The 22,449-nt window shown below is 37.4% G+C and overlaps 1 protein-coding gene across 1 annotated transcript; it reads right to left on the reverse strand.

Annotated features, from left to right (window-relative positions):
• Positions 1-1,855: 1,855 nt before the first annotated feature.
• Positions 1,856-22,149, reverse strand: gmfb (glia maturation factor, beta). The gene is made up of 7 exons (XM_041812203.1): positions 22,077-22,149; positions 14,567-14,663; positions 14,413-14,462; positions 14,117-14,166; positions 12,796-12,878; positions 10,257-10,330; positions 1,856-10,054 (listed from the first exon to the last, which is right to left on the reverse strand). Exons 1-7 carry the CDS (start codon positions 22,077-22,079, stop codon positions 9,983-9,985), a joined length of 429 nt encoding a protein of 142 aa, XP_041668137.1. The 5' UTR covers positions 22,080-22,149; the 3' UTR covers positions 1,856-9,982.
• Positions 22,150-22,449: the final 300 nt, after the last annotated feature.

Genomic DNA, 22,449 nt, shown 5'->3' on the forward strand with positions numbered 1-22,449 from the left:
TTCTAGAACTTCATGGAACTTTAGGGAAATTTGGAAGGATGTTTAGGGGAAATTTCCATCATTGTCATCATGGAATCTTGGGGTGTATTTGTATGTATTGATTTTACATGAAATTTTGGAAAAATCTTTCACTGAAACATTTGAGGAATATTTTAAGACCCTCTGGAGAACTTTTTTGGGACACTTTATAAATAAGAGGAGACATTTTCATAAAAATTGTAGGTAGTTCCTCTAAAATTTTTGGGAATGTGTGTTGTTATTGGTCCACATTAATTCCTGTTTAGAGACAAGGCTGTTCTTTTACATTTATCAGGTCCTTATTATCCCGAGTAAGTGTGAGGAATTAAAAATACATTCCAAACAAAAGCTCAGGTCTGAGGAGGTTAAGTAGCATAAAAAAATACAAAAACTCAAGTTTTCAAAGTACTCTTTTCAAAATAAAAGTTTGTTCTGTTAATAATAATAAATGAACTTCTACAAAGTGCAATAGTGGAACTATTGTTAACTTTAAGGCCTTTTAGTACTACCTAAAACTAAAATAATTGCGGGCTTTTATGCAGGTATGTAATTTCACAGCCTGACATTGTGATTGCAATTGCATTAACTGTGCAGCACCAATCTAGGCCATCCCATTTGTTGTATTATTTACGGAGACTTTACATAAATCAATAAGGGATGCAGGATGTTATTGGGATATCTGTATCTGCACATATGACAGCTTCTGATATTTTCACTGTAATCTGAACATTTATAGCAGGCGTGTCAAACTCAAGGCCTGGGGGCCAAATCTGGCCCGTGGTACAGTTACACCCGGCCCACAAGATCATATCATACCTTTTAAATTGATTATTTTACCATGTATCTAATAATTAGATAAAAAAAGAAATATGGTGAAATAAATTCATTTGTTTTCATTTCATGTTTTAACATTTTCATTGCACAATTATAACTTCATTCTACTATTTGGACTTTTATTTCATATTTTGACCATTTAAATTTAGCCTATCATTTTGACTTTTTGTCTTATATTTTAACCTTTTCAACTTATAGTTTTGACTTTTAATATTTGGCTTTTTCAATTTATTTTTTTTTCACTTTTTATCTCATATTTTGACTGTAAATGTATTATTTTCACTTTTTATTGAATATTTTGACCTTTTAAATTTATTATTTTCACTTTTTATTGAATAGTTTGACTTTTTCAACTCATAATTTTGAATTGTATCTAATATTTTGACTTTGTCAGTTTCACTTTTTATCTCATATTTTGACTGTGAATTTATTATTTTCACTTTTTATCTCATATTTTGACCTTTTAAATTGATTATTTTGACCATTATCTAATATTTTGACCTTGAAGGTGCACCATTTTAAATTCAAAGTCATATTTTTGCCTTAAAAACATGATTGTGACTTTCTTTTTTATATATATTTATTTGCCTTTTAAAAGCATTATTTTTAACATCTAATTTTGTGTTTTGACCTTTTGAACTAATAAGTTTGACTTTTTATCTCAGATTTTGAACCTTTAATGCTTATCATTTTGACTTTTTGAATCTCAAAATCATCCATCCTCAGTGCCACTTTTTCCCCCCATAATTTATTACTGGCAAAAATGAGGTTAACAGTGTGGTTAAAACCTGTTAGGCCCTCAGGTTAGACCTTAATTCAGAATCCGGCCCCTGCTGTGATTGAGTTTGACACCCCTGATTCAAAGGTACCAAAATGCGTTCAACTTCTAAGCCATAGCATTATGTATACACTTGTATCAGTAATGGTTATCAGATATGATAAGAATAAACATGAGTAGTCAATCATATGCACATGCAAACAGAAGCCTCTAGAAACCAGGAAGTCAAACATCACTGTCATTTTATTTGGACAAGAGGACAATAGACACTTTATAAAGTATGGGAAAAATACAAATATCTCAAGTTTCACTTATGCTATGAGGCAGCTGGTTATGATACACGTCTCAGGTTTATTACAAAGGAATGAAAATAGAAGTTATTTAATCAGAGAAGACAACAGGAGTGTAGAAGTTAAAGACCAAAGAGGTTTAAAACACAAGAAGGCTGACCAAACAGGAAGGAAATCTATCAGATCCACAGGACGTAACCAGATACTCAAATCCTAACAAAACGAGTAGATATTCAGGGAGTCTGTCCATAGATCAAAAAAGTTCTGTCAGTTTGTCAGAAAGAGTAGGAACATAGCTGAGACCAGATTTTTACAAATTTATGTGCGAATAAGTTTACGAGTTAATTTAAAATAATCTGGAGAAAATGCATGCAAAAGCAGCAAGTTCATTCAGAAACTCATGGAAATTGTTCAGACATACATTAAAGCATGCAGTTCTTTTACAGTAGCTGTCCACATTTGAGAGGTTTCAAGAATTCAGTTTCAAAAGTTAACAGATAAATATAATTTAATCACATAAATCACTATGGATTAAATGCAAAACGTAATAGATTTAAAGAAAAGACGCTCTTAATTTCACATTGAATGCATTTTTTGTAAATTTACCACAGCTTTTAAAGAATTTTGAAGACGAACAGGGTTGGAAATTAACGTTAATGTGCCATGTTAGGTGAAACTGCTCAACCTACCAGCCACAGTGGAGGGTGAATAGAAGTAACAGAGCGATATGTCACATTAAAAAGTAAACTTAATTCCAGTTTTCTGCCTATTCTGATCAGACTTTGTGAGCAGAGCTGGTGCTTCTATACTTTCAAAGACTTTTGTGGCCTACTTGTGTGTGAGCAATGACAGGCTACATGCTACAAAGGCTAAACTCAGCATTGTTAAAGGGGACATCTTATGCAAAAATTCTTTTCAGGCTTTTCTAACACAAATATGTTCCCCTGGCCTGTCCATAATCCCCTCAAGTACCAGAAAAATCTACCCTCCCAACCCTCCACCTTTCAGAAAATGTGTGCTGAAACAAGCCATTGACAGATTTTCCCCTCATGATGTCATATGGGGAGTTAGCCCCACCCCCACATTCAGCTAGCCCTTCCCACTTGGAAGAAGGTTCCGCCCTCCTCTCCTGATCCTCCTCTCAGCTACCAGCTAAGAGGAGGGGTGGAGTCAGACAAGGGCGGAGTTAGACAGCTTAGTAACATTTAAAGCCACAGACACTGTGAGCAGGGCTGAAACAGAGGGGCTTTTAGACATGCAAAAGTCCAGTACTGGAGTGTTTTTTTTCCAGCAACAAACTTCACAAGCACGTTTTGGGGACCCCTGAGACCGATAAATACTTGTCTTAAGAGGGTAAAATATGCCCCCTTTAAAGCTCAACACGACATGAATTTGCATCTCCAGTTCTAGGGGTCTACCTGCTGAAAACTGATGTCTCGCAAAGAGGCAGGCTGTGGCGGTGAATAGTGGTCAATGGAGCGGCTGCAACTACTATAACACTGTGTTATAACTGCATGTGCATCAGACATCATGTTGCATACTGCAGCATAGCAAGCTTGCATTCCACACTGCATCAGATAAATATGTAATTCTGCACTTTGTGAATTTCTGCTCCCCTTTGTTAAACAATCTGACATCCAGCTCTTTGATTTTGAATGCAGAGAAACAGAGGACAAGTGCTTTGTACTGAAGAGCATTCAACGGCTCTGAGCCACATGGTTTTGCCTCTGTGTTGTCATGAGTCAGAGCACGACTGTCTCCACTTTGTAAAACAAGCTAACAAGCCCTGGTACCTTGCCATCTCTCCTTTTCCTTGTTCTTCGTTCAGGTCAACGCAAGCAACAGAGAGGAAAGTAGGAGCAGGGTGATGAGGGATTAACAATGCACTGCATTGTGCTGCATTGCACCATGTAGCAGTCAGGATACTACATTAAGGCAATGTAAACACGCTGATTTGGGAGCTGACACCTGCTTCTATCACTTTCAGTTAGGGCATGCTGTAACTGTGAAATCCTCTGCTTTGGTAAACACTTTTATTTCCAAAACAGTTTAGATGGAAGAAATCCCCTGTTGTTAAGTTGTTGAAATACTTTCATTATGAAAAAATCATATCAGGAAATGGGATTTAATGAGTTGGGGCATAAATATGTAATTCTTCTCTTTAATAGCTGAATTTTTGTTTGTGAAATAGCATATTCCTCGAACACAATACCATTTCATTATTAAATCATGTTATTATTATACATCCCTGCAGACATAACTGGCTGGTAGATTTTTCATCCATGAGCCACAGCGACAGGTAGACAGAAAAGTTAATTCCCAACCCTGTTTATAGACTCATAAAACTTCCTAAACCCATAAAGGGCAGCACAAACTTCAGCTTCAGTAACAGCAGAAACCTTTAAACATGAGAACCCCCCATGCTGGAGTTATGTTAATGTGCTACAGCAGCAAAATGTCAAGCCAACAGTGTTAATATTAACCTCTATGTCTCACATCAGTGTTCCTGTGGATGACTCATGTCTAACAGGATGATTGTGCAACTTTCAGTCAGATTTACACAAAAAGAAACTATAAAGATTTTTTTATCAAGATTTAAAGAAAACAGGGGATGTCTAAACATCGGGAAGCTCAAAACAAATTATTTACTGGTATAAAATAACCTAAAAATCCCCCCAATAACAGAAAAATGGAATTATCTTCCATTGGAAAATGTATTTTTATTTTGGACACATTATCCTTGTGTTACAGACATAAATATGACAAAGTAATAAATTTAAGACAAGGCATTCGTATGGTAGACTTAGCAGTTTGACATTACTCAGGAGGTGGTGATTTTCAGCCTCAGGGATTTCCAATCAGCTGCAGTCCTCAGATTTAATGACTGATAGATCACTTATTGGTGGATTTATCTATGATTGTAGCTGTTCACCAGGTCAGACCAGAACGCAGGGCTGATATTAAGCTTTTAAGTAGCTTACAATGACTTAGAAGTTTGTATTTTAGCAAATTATTGTTTCTGACTGGTTCAAATCTTGTTTTAGAAGATTTCTTGGCAGGAAACCAATAACTACAAGATAAAGTTATGAGGAAAAAATGCCAAAAAACATTTAAGAGTCTTCAAGTGTTTGAAAAGTGACATTTGTAATGTTTTCATTATGTGCTCTGAGCTAAAACTGATGCAGACTAGGTCTGCAACTCACAATTTATACTTATAATTAGGGATGTACAATATTATCAGCCTGATATCTGTACTGGCAGACGTTAGCTAAAAAAGGCAAAAATTCGGTCACGTCAGATATAAAAAATTCTGCAGATATTTACATCCAATATTTTGGGCGTGAATATCAGCATAAATGGACTGTAAATTTGGCCAAACACACTAATAAGTTAGTGGGGGTTTAGGCTGGAGCAACAGATCTATGTAGGTTGAGATCTTTTTCTGAGTTCATCCTCATTCTTTAAACTTTAAAGTGTGTTCAGAAAAAGAGTTTCTTTTTTCATCCTCAAACCTTAAATCATGTTCAAAGGACTGAATTTTTAGTTATGTTAAACATATTTAAATATCGGTATCAGCTAAAATTAATCTGTAAATATTGGCAAAAACCCAATATCATGCATCCCTACTTCTAATTTATTGTCTCATTTATAAAGCCATTGCTTTACATCAGTGGTTCTCAGCTGGCCTATCCTCACCAGTGTCTCTAATGACAAATCATGAGCCAAATTTCCAAAAATCTTAAATAATGCATGTTTAGTTAACTGAATACGTTGCAGTTTGGAGCTTTATTGGACCAAAAATATCATAGTAAAAATGAACATGAACAAAATTGACAAGATTTATGCCCCCTTTCCCCTTCATAACATGTAAATTTTTTTGCAAATTTCCCAAACATCTTGAGAAACAATGTCATTATCATGGGAGAAGCAGCTTTTTCATTGCAAGAAAAGGAGATAAAAGTTGAAATAGTGATAAAACAACTAAACTGACCCATTTTCACAGTAAAACGGGGTCCACTAAAGACTTCAGTACTTCAGACTTTTCGCCACCCACTGGAAAGTGCTCCGCAACCCACTTTTGGGTCCAGATCCACCAGTTGAGAACCACCATAGTTGTGAAAGCACTGTGAAGCTGTTGGAATTACCCATTGTTTTACATATAAATCTACCCCCATGTTATTTTTATTTCTGCTACTGACCAATCAATGGCATATTCTTTGGAGAAAACTTGTTTAGTCTCTAAAAATGTCAGAAAATATCCATCAGTAAATCTTGATGTCTTGTTTTTGTCAAAACTGAAAAAATATCTGGTTTAAGTTCATATAGGAGAAGAGAAACCTGGAGATATTCACATTCAAAAAGCTGAAATCAGGGCATTTTTCTAAATAAAGTTACTTAAACGAATTAATTGGTTAACAAAATAGATAGTGATTGGTCTAATAATTGAGAACTAATTGATTTAATGTTGCGGCTCCACATCTGAACTCAGATTGTGTCATTTTCGAGACATCTATGCAAAAATGTAAGGACTGCACCAATGCTATTTTCAAGATTTGTGGGCGGTGTGATTATTTAATGCACAAATATCAGCCTTCAAAAAGCTGCACATAAGTCTTCACCCCTGCTCTGTAAGTTCTTATGAATCCCCCCTCATGCTATCTTTTACCTACAAAGTCTAAAAATGAAGCACTACTGGCATTTTGAGAAGTCACAGCCATCGCTCTGAAGGCTGCAACCGGCGCTGAGAAAAACCCGGCGGTTTTTAATGGAGCACAACATTCACCAACACTAATAACAGCACTGGCTATAAAGCACGACATTATCTAACAATCTCTCTAAAGAAAGACACATCAAACCAGAGCGGCTGCAGGTCGCCGCCACTCTGTGTGCAGTGTTTCCAAACTGTCATGGAGGTTTGTCGTCAGTTATGAACTGGAATGTTTGAGCAGTTTATGTTGTGTTTCAGGAGAGATATCATCTAAAGTATGCAGCTGTGCTTATCATGACTGTTGTTTCTTCAAACAGACAAAACCGTGATAAGCAACGCTGCAGCGCCTCCTGTTCCAGCTTGTCCAAGTTCACAGAGTAAGAGAAGGCATCAGAAATAACGCTGCATTCATGTGTTGTTGGAAAAATATTGGAAAAACTTGTTTCTGACTGGAAAGCTTATAACAAGGAAATGTGGGCCATCACAATACCACACCTATTTTTTAAAATAATTCAGTTTTTTAAGTTTTGCAACATGGTGAACAATTCTGCAACCTCAAAATATCACAGAATGTAATCCAAGGATTGAGCATGGATTATGTTTTCTATAGTATAGTTACCAATGGAAATAATGCAAATGCAGAAAATTTGCAAATGTTTTGTGAAATTTAGACAGCAAAAAAAAGTTTTTGTCGCAATTTCTGTGGATTTCATCTCACTGTAGACCTGGTCTTATTGATCAGAATTATTTTAGTACTGTTTGCTATCATGGATCAGTAAAATAATAGAGATTTTATCATTTTTAAACACCTACTTTTAAAGAATTGGGAATTGTGTTTCCTTCTTACAGGGCTGACTGCAAACGACTCATCATATGGGGAGAAAAGTGGCAGACTTGTGTTGATTCACAAATTGCAATTTAACTTTTTGGCTCATTTCTCCTAATTGCAATTTTGAATATGTTTGTAGAGCTGCGTTAATGCCCGTTAAAGTGACCTAGTTAGGTTTCTGAGTGGTAAAATCAAGACATCTTTTTCTTACAGGGTCCCTGTTGTTCCCATAAAAATCTGGCATTGGGAAGACAATTTGGAAAGTCGGAGCATCCAAGCAGCACGTGAATGCAGCATTCCTTCAACTGGTCTGAATGTTGTTCTTTTATAGACTGGAGTGAATTTAAAAACAAAATGCCCTTAGATTAATACTGAAGGACTGAAGGAGAGACTGACTATGTTTTGGTCGCTGAACTATGGCAGGAAGTTGTTCTTTAACAAAAAAAAGGGGAAAAAAACTGCTATAAAGTATTTGCTTACATAAACCAACAAACACTAGGAAATAATCTAAAAGTAAAACTCCCTCAAATCATAAATCGAACATAAAAAGGTGAAACTTAAGAGGTTAAAAAGACTGTAAACTAATAATAGAAACAGAAAGTTTTGATACCATAGACTCTATATAAAGATGGACGACATAAAAGTGAAGCCAAAACACGTGGAGCTCCCCCTGCTGACTGAGTGCAGTATAGCTCATAAGCCCCGCCTCCTCTATGTTATAAAAGGGACATGAGTGTAACTTTAAAATCAAATAAATTCTTCTTAATCATGTTGATCTGATTTAGGTACTAGTGTTTGTTTCTCTGAAAAGTTTAGGAGCATTATACTATGATTGACAGCTCTGTTGACCAATGAAGCTCCTACTGTGCCGTGTGCATTAGATTATCATAGTAGGGATGGAACGGTGAGAGGAATCTCCCAAATCTCAGCACCCAAGCATCAGATATCATTCTGGATCTGTTTAAAGAGATCAACATGGTATCTATTAAACATCCATTCCAGTAAACAGAATGACGTCTCTTTTATTTTGAAGGCGGAGAAACAGAAGCATTGTGCTTTGTATTGTTGCACCTCTGACAGTGTTGAGCTGAGTAGTCTTGCCTCCCCGCCAACAAGTTTAAGGACAACTTCTTACACAAAAATCAAAAGTCATCAAAACAATCTACCTTCTGGACACCTCCAGGGCCTTACCAGTGTCTGTGCAAGCGGTAGTAAGGAAACCAGAAACAGAGCATCGTGGTAGAACCCTTTCTCTGCATTGTGCTACAAAATATTGGGAAACTGTCACAGGAAGCAAAACAAGCTGATTTTGTCGCTGCTGCTTGCTTGCATTGCTTGCTTTTAAGACACGCTGTAACACCGGAGTCACGAGACTCTGCTTCAAACAGACACCAGAATCTTTTCTGTTCCACCCAAAGGAGCTTTGGCACTTAATCTGCAACCTGCAATTTCCACAAAGTGCATTAGCCATTCTCTCCAGAGTAAAACACAGCCTTTCTTCCGTCCCCTGTGCGTACCAAGAGCCACTTTGTTTGACTCGTGATAAACATTAAGTCTATTTTTAGCAGAGCTGTGAAACGTCAGATCGACACAAATGCACAGCCACCTTCAAAATGAAACAAAAGTTACAGACTGAGGATCATTTATCCCATCATAAGGAGCCAGTTGAGGGGGTTCAGAAACCTCATGTGGGTGCCTCCCTGTGGATGTCTTCCCGGGACATCCTACTGGGAGACCCCATGGGAGACCCAGAACTCACTTGAGGCATTATATATCCCATCTGACCTGAGAAATGCCTTGAACTTGGAAAGCATTGCTGTGCGAGGGATGTAAGGGTCGGCTTGCAGAGGAAGCAGAAGAGGATGGATGGGTCACCATAATGTCAAAACAGGAAGCAAATGAACAGAAAATAAACCTCAGATGAGCAAAGTAGTGTTATGTTTGTATATCGTCAGCACTAGGGATGAGGACCTTGTGGCGAGGTTTACAGTCAGTTTTGGTTGGGGGACTTACATAAGATATAAGCACCTATCATGGGGGTATTTTGGCTTCACTTTTGTACAACAGAAGGAGCTGGAAGCATGTCATCCGTCTCTATATACAGCCAATACATCTCCTGACCGAAGATGCAGAGGAAGGCGGATGGGTTCTATCATTTCTGTCCACATTAAGAGCTATGGGAGTGTTAATTCAACACAGACACGTTACTGGCACATGGAGAGATTGTTCAGGAGTCAAAAAACAGACCTGCGTCAAATAGCCGTCTCAGTTTTAGGCTAACGGAGAGGTGAGGCTTGGTTAGCTCAGAGAAAATGTAAAAATCTCTAACTGGTCTGGGATATGCTGGGATTTTGACCGGCAGAGACCTAAAACGGAGCACAGAAAGCATTTGTTCTCACTATTTAAATCAGGTCTGGTGTAAAAAGGAGGGGAAGTTTAACTGTAGTGTGATCTCCCAAAGAGAAGCCATGGGTTGTGCAATCTGGATCCTCCTCGCAGCCCAGACCCCATGACATGAAACGACTTTAGCCGAAGAAGCTGAGTTTCTCTCTGAGCCAGTCCTCTGAAAGGTCATCAGTGTTTCTGACCTCGAACACCTTTGAGAAAAACAGACAAAAATAGGCAGGATTAGTTAAAAGAAACCTGGATATCTGTTATGTTACAAAATAATAAATGTTGATCGTTTAATCATCAAAAGCTGTCTGCACCCCTACTTTCCTTTGGCGCTTCTGTTTCCTCAGTCAGGAAAGTAGGCGCCTCAGTAACAGAGTATAATGGTTACTCATCATTATCACTAACCTTTGATAGTTCAGCAGTATTCACCAGTTCGTTTTTACTTCCTGCGTACATCATCTGCATCTCCATTTTACAACCTGTACGACAAAAATACAAAAATGTGATCATCACTGAACGATGCCAAAGTTCATACTACTTTGTGAAATAATAAGGATATCCATATCAATAAAAGCTAATGATACCTCTCGCTTCTGAGAAGGAACTGTTAACACTATATGGACAAAAGTATTTGGCCACACCTATAAAGTATTGAATCCAGGTGTTCCAATCAGACCCACAGGTGTATAAAATCAACACCTAGCCATGCAGTCTTCATTTACAAACATCTGTGATCCTAAATGGGTCGTTCTAAAGAGCTCAGTGAGCTCACTGTGATGGATGCCACCTTTGCAATAAGACTGTTAGTGAAATTATTAGAAAGTGGAAGAGTTTAGAAACAACGGCAACTCAGCCACAAAGCAGAAGACCACTTAAAATCACAGAGCAGGTCAACAAGTGAAGAGTTCTGAACTTCCACTGGCATTTATGTAAACACTAAAACTGCAGCAGGAGCTTCATGAATGGGTTTCCACAGCAACAGCTGCATGCAAGCCTCACATCACCATGTCCATTGCCAAGCATCGGATGTAGTGATGTAAAGCATACTGACACTGAACTGTGGAGCAGTGGAAACGCTGTCTATGGAGTGACCAACCACACTTCTCTCTTTGCAGTCAGATGGGCGGGTCTGGGGTTTGGCGGATCGCGGGAGAACTTTCCCTGCCTGTGAAGGAGGGATAATGGTATGGGGCTGTTTTTCAGGGTTTGGTCAAGGCCTATTATCTCCAATGAAGGCCAATCTTAAAGGTCACATATTTGACCCCTTTAAGACAAGTTTGTATTGGTCTCAGAGGTCCCCAAAACATGCCTGTGACATTTGAAACACTCCAGTATTGGATTTTTGCATGTCTAAAAACTCCTCTGTTTCAGCCCTGCTCAGAACGAGCTGTTTCAGTGTTTGTGGCTTTAAATGTTAATGAGCTGTCTGACTCCGCCCCTCTCAGGAAAAGGATGTGGCAGCTGAGAAGAGGATCATGAGAGGAGGGTGGAACTTTCTTTCAAGCGGGGAGGGCCAACTGAACCTGGGGGCGGGGCTAACTCCCCATGTGACATCATGAGGGGAAAATCTGAGAACAGCTTGATTCAGCACACATTTTCTGAAAGGTGGAGAAAGAGAGAGGGTGAGAGAATGGATTTTGGATCTTGGGGGGTCAGTGTCTGACTTCATAAATGCTATACAAAATGAAAGCCTTCCAAGAAGAGTGGAGGCTGTTGTAGCTGGAAAAGGGAACCAACTCCATATTAAAGTACATGGATTTGAGTACAATGTCATCAGTCCCTGCTGGTGTAATGGGCAAGTGGCCAAATACTTTTGTCCATAAAGTGTACGTCAGTATTTCCATCAGTTTATTTTAAATTAATTCAAATTTTGTTCTTCAGTATCAAACTTTAACAATGGAATATAAAGCAGGGGTGTCAAACTCAATCCCAGCAGGGGCCGGATTCTGGATTCAGGTCTAACCTGAGGGCCTAACCGGGTCAACATTTAACCATAACTGTCAACCTCATTTTCACCAATAATAAAATATGAAAAAAAAACAGCACTGATGATAAATATTTGGAAATTCAAAAAAGTAAAAATTATAAGTTTAAAGGCTCAAATCTGAGATAAAAATTTCAATTTATTAGTTCAAAAGATCTGAACATGATATTAAAAATAGAAAAATAATGTTTTTAAAGAGCAAATATACAAGGAAAAAGTTGAAACCATAATTTTGAAAGGTCAAAATATGAGATCAAATTTGAAATCATGAGTTTAAAAGTAAAAATATTACATAAAATTTTAAATTGCAAGTCTGATAGTTCAAAATGTAGGATTAAAAAGCCAAAAATTAGGAGTTGCAAATGGCAAAATATTAGCTAGAATTCAAAATGATGACTAAAAAAGTTTTAAAATATTATTTAAAGTCAAAACTTGGAGTGCAAAAGGTCAAAATATGAAATAAAAGTAAATATTACTCATTTAAAATGTCAAAATATGAGAAAAATTGAAATCATGAGTTGAAATGGTCAAAATATGACATAAAATTTAAAATTGGGGAACTAAAAGATAAAATGTGGCATATAAAGTCCAAAATAATGAGTTAAAAAGGTTAAAGCATGAAATGCAAGGTCAAAATCATAAGTTTGAGTCGTAAACTTGAGATGCAAAATTGAAAATATGAAATAAAACACAAATTAATTTTTTCCCCACATTCTTGATTTTTTATTAAATCTTTCTTACTCTTTACTTTTCAGATTTTTATGGTTTAACAACTCATACTGGAAGAAATCTGCAGACCTCATACTGGTGGGCCAATTATAATAGAAATATGATATGATCTTGTGGGCCGGATATAATCGTTCCACAGGCCAGAGTTGGCCCCCGGCCCTGAGTTTGACACCTGTGATTTAAAGCCTTGCTGTGATATTCATTCAAAGGTAACTCCTGATTGGATCTTACCTAATGGACTGGAGAAGATGAAGCAGAGGGGATAGGAAACACGCCCGTCATCATGTTCGTATTTGTAACTGTACACCACAAATGTTCCTGGTGCTAAGGACAATTTACAGACTCCTTGGTCAGTGCATTTTCTAGCAGATCCATCTCCTGGTTGAAACCAGACTCAAACATCAGGAGAAACTTTCATTATCCTGTTTTTTGTTTTTAATTTGTCAGGGAAATGAAGAAAACGAGCCATTTTCTCATGTTTTTTTTTTTTTTTCATTTTGATCACAAAAATAGAAAAAAAACTTTTTATAAGAGGGTTCCATTTTTTTCAATTCTGTTTTTTTTTTAATTTAATTTTTGGGCTTTTTCATGCCTTTATTTGACAGAGGAAGGACAGTGGACAGATTCGAAACAGGGAGGAGAGTGGGGAGAGACATGCGGTGAAGGGCCACAGGCCAGATTTGAACCCGAGCCGCTCGCGTACATGGGTAGTGCCTTAAACCATTCGACCATCTGCGCTCCCCCCCCCCTTTTTTTTTTCCCCTTGTTTTGCTGAAATACTTGAGGAAAAGAAAATCATGTGGCCCATTGGGAAAGGTGAGCAATTTAAAAAAAAAAGCCTCCATGTCAAAAGTTAGGCCTTCCAAGCCAACATTTACGTATTAGACAGATTGTTTGCTGCTCTGATTTTTCATTTATTTATTTATTCACTAATTTATTGTGTGGATAAACCTTTCAACCAAACATTACAATCGTAAATTGAAAATCTGACCCCTGCTGACTACATGGATAAATACATCAAGCAGTGCAGGCTTATTTATTTGTCTAAATTTATTTTCCCCCTGATATAATTAAAAACTATTCAATCACCACTACTTTACCATTGTTGTTATTTAAAAAAAAAATCAGAGCAAATATGGGGGGCTTTTATTTTGAAATGTTCACCTTTCCCAATGGGTCACACGATTTCCTTGTCCTCAAGAATTCAATCCAAACAAGACATAAAATAACAGAATTGAAAAATTAAAACTGAATTGGACTCCTTTTTAAATTTTATTTGTTTTTCCATTTTTGTGACCAAAATGAAAAAAGAGAAAACAGCTTTTTTTTTGTATTTTTTTTTTTTACTTTCTGTCAGAAACAAGTAAACAGAATGACCCTCCTCAAAGAAAATAAACGTACAGACAATCTAGCAACCTTCTATTTCAACACTGAAATCATGTTAAAATCGACATTAACCAAGTTAAAGAAAGAATCTGCTCAGAAAGCTCGACTATTAACATCTACAAGGATGATATCCTAGAATTTTACTTCTGTCAAATGAAAAGGATATCTCGGCTGCCTCTCTGGTAGTTCGTCCTTTAACTCCTCCACAGAAATGTCCTTCAAAATAAAACAGAAAAAAAATCAACAGTTTAGAGTCTGCTGTTGGATAATCTCTGCAGAGAAAGCTAGCATGTATTAGCATTAAAACAGGAAATACATCTGAAAAAAGTCCAACAGAAAAAACTGACATTAGCAGGATTTTAGTTTTTCCTTTATGAGCTTAGTTTTCAGATGTAAACATGAATTTCAGATGCAGAAATACACTTTATTGTATGGTTAGTAGAAGTTAAAAAGCCGGCTGACCTCGTGTTCCTCTTCTAGAACCACCTTCTGTGTGGCTTTGTCGATTTTCACTGGAGGGGAAATGAAAAATATTTAGTCACAACCAGGATCATCATGACTTCTACTGGCAGAGTTTTTCTGTATGAAATAAAGTAAATATGAACGGAGTACTCACTGACAATGGCAGCATTACTGGTTTGTTTTCTGAAACGGAAAGCCTTCAGCTTCTTAACCAGATCCTCGTCAACCTCACAGACCACCAGTGATTCACTCTGAGGGAGACAGAGAGAGAGAGGGAAATACACCAAACATGAGTGTGGTCTTTAAAAAATCAAATTCACAAACATTATAAAGTCTGCATTTAAAGGCAGGGACACAGCACAGGCATCAAACCAAACATTTCCTTTAAATCAACCGTTTATATTCTTTTCATTCTGGTTTCTGTACATTACAAAGAATGTAAAGATTTTGACTCTAACACTTTTTGAATGTTAACAGTATAACCGCTATAATTTCAATAGGTTATAGTGATAAATGGAGCAAAACTTGAAAAATCCTCTTCCCAGGACAAGCCCTTTTGTCTGAACTGCAGAAAAACATGAGGAACTTCTTCAGGGTTCCCTCATATCGGCTTAGCCTTCTATTTCTGTAGCTGAGCTATCCTAACAGGTATCAATTTGGTGTGATTTTCATAATTATTCATTAAGTCTTGGGTATTTTAAAGAATATTTTGAGGCTTTTTTCCTTTGTTTGATAAAAGCAAAAATTCCCCAAAAACATTTTTTATGGAGTTAAAGTGAGTCCATCTTTTCTTGAGCAGTACGCAGATGTTGAAACTGAGACATTTTAACACTTCATGAAAAATATGAGCTCATTCTGAATTTGGTGGCAGCAACACATCTCAAATAAGTAGGGACAGGGCCATGTTCACCATTGTGTAGCATCCCCATTTTTTAACAAGAATCTGTAAACATCTGGGAAGTGAGGAGACCAGCTGATGGAGTTTTTGGAGAGGAATGCTGTCCCATTCCTGTCTGATGAAGGACTCTAGCTGCTCAACAGTTCTGGGTCTTCTTTGCTAGATTTTTCCTTTTCTAATGCTCCAAATGTTTTCTATTGATGAAAGGTCTGGACCGGGTTAACTTCTCCTGTGAAGCCATGCTGTTGTGATGGATGTGGTATGTGTTTTTTTTTAATATATTTATTTAACCTTTATTTAACCAGGAGAAAACCTCATTGAGATTAAAAATCTCTTTTTCAAGAGTGTCCTGGGTTTAGCATCGTCTTGCTGAAATAGTCAAAGAGATGTTGTCTGGATGGGAGCATATGCTGCTCTAAAGCCTCTCTACTCCTCAGCATTGATAGTTCCTTTCCAGATGTTAGAGCTGCCCACGCCATAGGCACTATGCAATCCCATACCATCAGAGATGCAGGGTTTAGAACTGAGCCAGGAGAACAAGCTGGATGCTCCCTCTCCTCTTTAGTCCACAGGAAAAAGTGTCTGTGGTTTCATCTGACCACAGAACAGTTTTCCATTTTGCCTCAGGCCATGTTAAATGAGCTTTGGTCCAGAGACGACGGTGGTGTTTTTGGATCCTGTTAACATATAGCTTCTTCTCTCCATGATCCAGCTTTGACTTGCATTTGTGGATGACTGTGTTGACAGAAAGTAATTTCTGGAAGTGTTCCTGAGCCCATGCAGTGATTTCTAATCCAGAATCATGTCTGTTTTAATGCAGCTGTCCCTGAGGGACAGCCTTGTGCCTTGCTCACAGATATTTCTCCAGATTCTCTGAATCTTTGCTGATATTATCGACAGTAGATGCTGGGATATTCAAAGACTTTGCAATTTTAGGTTTAGGAACATTTTTGTTAAATTGTTCCACTGTTTTTAGAGGCATTTCTTTTGCAGATTAGTGAACCTCTCCTTATAAACTGCCTCTCTAAAATGCTCTTTTTATACCCAGTCATGTTACTGAAAGGTTGCCAGTTAACTTAATTGTTGCAAAATGCTCCTCCAACTGTTTTTTTCCATTAGTACCTCTTACTTTTCTAGCCTTCTGTTGCGACGTCCCTACTTTTTTGAGATGGGTCACTGCCATCAGATTCAGAATGAGCTAATATTTTTCTTGAAATGTTCAACAGCTGATGTGTTGTTTGTGTTCTATTGTGAATGAAATATGGCTTCATAAGATTCACAATTCACTGCATTTCATTTGTACTAACATTTTACGCAGAGTCCCAACTTTTTTGGAATTGGAGTTATGCAGCTCAAGTCAACCCTACTCAAACAAAGAGCCAAAATACCTTTGCAGAAGCCACAATCTAATGGTGAAAAGTGGCAAAAACAGCTTGGAGTAGCAATAACAATGAGTTCAAGGTGGCAAAAATGGGTGAAAATGGGGAGGAAAGGGTCAGAAAGTAGCAAAAATGGGTAAAAAGTGACCACAAAAAAAAAAAAAAAAGATTTACAGGTACAAAAAAATGGTCAAAAAATGGCAAAAAATGAGTGAAGAGTGACTAAGATGGGCAAATAGCAGTCAAGAGTGGCAAAAATGGGCAAACAATAGGAAACAAGTGGTATTTAGCCTAATGGTAAAAGGTAGCTTAAATGGGTGAAAAGTGGTGAAAAAAATTGTGAAAGGGCAAAAATGGGATTAAAGCTGCCAAAAGAAGTGGCTAAAATGGGCAGAAACTAGGAAACAAGTGGTATTTAATGACAAAATGTAAATTAAGTGGGTAAAATGAGGAGAAAAAACTGTAAAAAAGGGCAAAAGTGGGATAACAGTGGTAAAAAATGGAAAAAATGTCAGAAATTGGCAAAAAAAAAGTGGGAAAAATGTGATATTTAATGACAACAGGTAGCTTAAATGGGATAAAAGGGGCAAAAAAGTTGAAAATAGTGACAAAAATAGGCAAAAAAGTAGGAAAAAGTGGTGCTTGATAGCTAAAGGTGAATTCAGTGGGTGAAAATGGGGAGAAAAAACTGTGAAAAGGGGGGAAAATTGGATAAAAGTGGTATAAATTGAAAAAAAGTGGCAGAAATGAGCAAAAGGTAGGAAAAAAATGGTATTTAATGGCAAAAGGTAGCTTAAATGGATGAAAAGTGGCAAAAAAAAGTTTGAAAGTGTGGCGATAAAGTTTCCCCTTTTTTAATGTTTTCTGGGGAATATTTAAAAGTAAGACACATTGAGTATCACTGATATAGATTAATCAGTAATGTAGCTTTCAGTGTGGGTATACTAAGGCCATTTATGCTTTTACTTGACAAATATTCCAACACATTTGACAGCGGCAGCAGCACTGTCGTATTTTAGGGCACTAAAGGTGTGGCAGAGGTTTTACAGGCTTTTTTTCTACTTTTTGGGCTGGCTTCATTGGTTGTTGGGCTAGTAAAGGGCTAGGTCAGATAGTCAGTTGGGCTGGTTTTGTCACAAAGACCTGGCAGCCCAGGTGTACTTGGATCTCGGCCTGCACCCTTAGTATGAAATCCTCTTTAAAGAGTATTTATCAACAGGAATCTGCTCTGACCCACAGGTTTATTTGAGACAGAAAACATCAGGGCAGCAGGGTGATCAGGGTTTAATTTTTGTGTCACGTCCTCACACCGTTATATAAGTGTACCACAGAGACATAAAGTCTTTAGGAGCCTCTGCGGAGACTTTGTGATTTCTATAATTACACCTTCATGAACAGATGGCTGGTGGGAGTTAGGATTTCACTGAGCTCAGGGACATCTTCACTGATTAGGAGGAGGCTGCTGTGTTTAGAGGGAGGTAAAATCAGGATATAGACGGAGCTGAGGAGGACAGAAAACCCGGAGGTTCTGCTTCTAATTCCTCCACAGCTAACGAGCTAGTTTGGCTGCTAATCCATCCAGGAAATCAGCGCTGGAAACTTCTACTTCCCGGTTAATTCACGCAGGGAGTGTCAGGAAAAATAAAGCCGTAACATTATCCCAATGTTTCTCCACACTGAGAGGAGTCGAGCTGTCATGACAGGCAGAAGAAAACCCGCAGGGAAACATTTTTCAGCGTGATATGAGAGCGGGCTAAACACGGACGTGTTCAAACAAGCTAGCAGCAAGCTAATATACTAGCGCCTTCAAAATAAAAGCATCTAATTAGAACTATTACGACTGGACCACCATTGGTTCTCAAGCGGAAATATACGTTTTTATGAAACCAAGGAGAATGATTTAACATATTTGTAAGTATTAAAAATGTTGGTGAAGCAAAGAGAGTTTATTTCACATTTAGAGAAGTTGTTAGGATTTTATTCTAGAGTGTAAAACCTTTATATGACACTAATAAAAATTAAATCCCAGTTGGAATACCCTGGCAACAAACAGAAGTCCAAGAAACTTCATATTTGGTAATTTCTTGGTTTCAAAGGCAAAATAAATGCAGGCAAACAGTGTAAACCACACAAAAACATTGGCAGCATTTCAGCAGTGCTCTATATTTCTCTCACTACAGCTTCTGCTTACAAATATAACTGAAGAGCTGACCTTATTTTAGTACTTTTCTATCATAATGGAGATATTTTTACAAATCCCATGGTATCAAAAGTCCCCAGGTAGTAAGGTTGTAGTAATTAGGTTTATTTATTTTAACCAGGGGAATAGTTTTTTAAGGTCTTTAAAAATCTCTAAGTAAAGATATTTTCAGGGATTTGCCTAATTTGAGCACTTACATGTGCTTACTTTTGCCTGTTAAATGTGTGTTGACTAAAAAACTAATAAATCTATCAGGATGTAATCTTGAACAACAGGGATCCCCAATATAATGGCCACTGGCCAGTGACCAGTTTCTGCCATCCAAAGCCAGTTCTTTGGCCCGTAAGGATCCTCAACAAAATTTTACAATTTTTTTTACACTTTTATTGAAAGAGTCAAATTATTCAATTGTGAAAAATTTGCCCATGCTGTATGTATTTTAACTTCCTTCAACATATACACCGTGTTTATAATGCTATCTTTGTTATAAGATAAATGTAATCAAAGCTATAAGAACATTTAAAATATCTCATTGTGCATAATTTGGCTCTTGGCTTGAGAATCTTGAACCAGTTCAGGAGAAACTAACTGTGGAACAGTGGTAGGTTATACAAAGTCAATGCAAGATGAAAATTTATTATCAAGCAAGTATTCTCCACAAATTCAAGAAATTTGCAAGAGAGGAAAACAGCAATTTTGACTGTTTATTTAATTTTGGTGAAGTCTCTTGAAATTAGCGGTGCTGTTGTTCACTAGCTTTAAATTTTTACGATCCAAGCTCGCAGCCAAGAGAGCAAGGTTGGATAATAAAACTGCAAAAGGTCCAGTTTCCATTTTCAAGATGTAAATGTTTCCATCTCTAAGTCAGTAGTTCTCAACCTTTTTGTCCAACAACCCCCAAAATAAAGGTGCCAGAGACCGGGGACCCCCACTGTACCTGAAGGTGGTTGAACACAGCCATGAACATTCAAGAATAGTGATGTGGAGACAAGGCCGTCCATAAGGAGGGATAAAGGGGGAGGTTTCTGGGACCCAGCCAAACTGGGGGCCCATGGAGGTCAGCAAAACCATGGTCTATTGTAAAATTAAGCTGTGAAAACCATATTTTATATTTGACCTGAGTAAATAGCTTTCTTTGGATAAAAATAACTTCCAAAAAAAAAAAAAACATAATTAAAATGGATTAAAAAAATGCTAAAATTGGTTAATAATGGTGATAAATGGTGGAAAGATGATGAAATTGAATTTTTAAAGAACATAAATGAGTTAAAAGTGGCAAAAATAACCACAAATGGATCAAAGTGACACAAAAAGTGGTAAAAGGGGATTAAAAAGTGTCTGAAATGGCTTTTAAGTGCAACAAATTGGTGGGAATTAGGTGGGACGGGATGAAATATTGATAGAAACCAGAAAAAATGTGTTAACTACGAGTAAAATGGGCAAACAGGAGTGCAACAAGTGGTTGATAGAGGCAATAATGGATCAACAGAGGCAACAATAGGCAGAAAGAAGCAAGAATTGGTTTAGAAAAGGCAAAAACACACAGAAAAAAGTAATGGAAAGGGTTTAACATAGACAAAAATAGGTTTTAAGTGGCAAAGATGTGCTAAAATTGGCAAAATTGGTGTTAAAAGTGATAAAAAAGGATTGAAATTTGGTGAAATTGGTGTAAAGAGGCAACAGTGTAATTTAAAAATATTCTTTTTAAGGCACCTGGTGACCCCCTCTCAGTGTCTTGCAACCCCCAAGGGGGTCCCGAACCCTAGGTTGAGAACCACTGCTCTAAACAACAATGTCCTATAATTCAAAGATAAACCAGAAAAATAAAAAGCCTAAACCCAACAGAAGCCTGTATCTTGCCTCATGTTGTGTAAAGCACAACTGAAGAAGTTGCATGCAAAATACGGCACAGCTGCGTGTGATGAACTCTTCCATAGCACCTATAGGACAGTTTTTCACTCCTGCTCCCGCAACACCTCGATTTCTGACCCATCTCAGTCAGTTACTTTATTATTTGGAAGAGAAATTCGCTCAGATATCAGACTTGCCTAACTCGTCTTCATACAGTACAAAAACAACAACAACCTTCCTTTATACATATTTTGATAATATCATAAAAAGCCCTAGAGGCTATCTGAGACCTAAAGTGGTATTCTTGACCATCCACTCCTCCTCTGAGATTTGTGTTGAACTCCTAAAGCAACCCTTTTATGCTCGAATAAAAAATGAGGGGAGGAACTGCTAAAAGGGTCACATTATGTTAAAAAAAAAAAAAAAGAAAGAAAAGAAAAAGCGTAAAAACAACAATCACAGCCCATAGCTGTCCTCTAGAATGGGAAGGAAAGGTCCTCTTTTCGTTTTACAAAAATGTGACCCTTTTTTACAGCTACATCTATCTGTTAAATTTGGGTTGGCATCACCTAAATGCTGTTAACGGTGGTTTTCTAGTAAGAGCCACTCACCTAGATCCAGACATGCTTACATTTCCTTTCAAAAGATGAGAATTTGATGAAGTAAACCTCTTCGTTATTACCATGAAATAAGGAATGGCATATTATACACCAATCCATCACAGGTTAAAATCATTCAGTCGAAAGGAGGGAATGTAATATTCAGTACAAAAATTCTAAAGTTATAATTATTTTTCGATCATCATAAATATTTTTAAGGGACAATCATCTGTTCAAAGCAGTTTTTGCCACAAATCCTGGTCCAGATGTGGCTTACTAAAGCAGCTTTTTTTGTGGCTATTTTTACAGTTGCCTTTTGGCTAAACTTTTACCATAATCAAATCTTTGGTTGCTTCAATATTAATAACCCCTTAAACACGCTCTGTTAACTACGATGACAACTAATGCCTTATTTAATTACGTTTTTAAAACGCCAAACACACTAAGAGAACTGTTAAATGAGTGATAAATCTCCTTTCACCTCGGCATTTTCTATAATGCTCTTATTCTGAAAAGGACAACCGGAAATCGCGTCTTTTCTTCCGACTATCTTGACGGAGCAATACAACGGATAGAGGGTGGAACTAAAGCTATGCTAACAGGCTAACGCTTACAAATCTGCGATCTGACTCTTCCCGTTTTAGTCCCTTAAACTTTACATTATCCTCGGAGCACACGGTTAAAGAGCGGGAGCCAAAATGGCGGCGGCTGTTAGACAGCCTCACAGAAACACTCACCATTGTTGTAGAGTAGAAGAATCTCCCTGAAGCTGCAGCTGCTGTGCTCAGACGCTTTCAATGTTTTTTTTTACTTCACATCATCTTGTGACTCGTTTGGCCAATCCCAAACAGGCTGCCCCCTCCTGTGAGGGAGAGCTGCTCACAAATCTCTACCACTATTGTTCTGAGGCTGTCAACGTTTTCATACATCGATACTTAAACGACACAAAGAGCTTCAAAACTAAGCAGTGATTTAATCATTGATAGCAGCCGATCAGAAAGCATTAAAGCTTTAAAGAACTGTGTCATCAGACAGGTGCATACAAGAAGATTTAATCCATCCCTAAAAAATCAAGTTAAGCCGTGCACAGTCTGAATAATACGGAAGAGT

The sequence above is a fragment of the Cheilinus undulatus genome, linkage group 18 (genome assembly GCF_018320785.1).
Source record: "Cheilinus undulatus linkage group 18, ASM1832078v1, whole genome shotgun sequence".
Lineage (NCBI taxonomy): Eukaryota > Metazoa > Chordata > Actinopteri > Labriformes > Labridae > Cheilinus > Cheilinus undulatus.

Bases quoted from the DNA above. Each gene is read 5' to 3' on its own strand.
- gmfb (XM_041812203.1), bottom strand. The intron at 14,463-14,566 runs GTGAGTACTCCG...TTTCCCCTCCAG, and splicing joins CAGTAATGCTGCCATTGTCA to TGAAAATCGACAAAGCCACA. The intron at 10,331-12,795 runs GTAAGATCCAAT...TTTGTCGTACAG, and splicing joins CATCTTCTCCAGTCCATTAG to GTTGTAAAATGGAGATGCAG.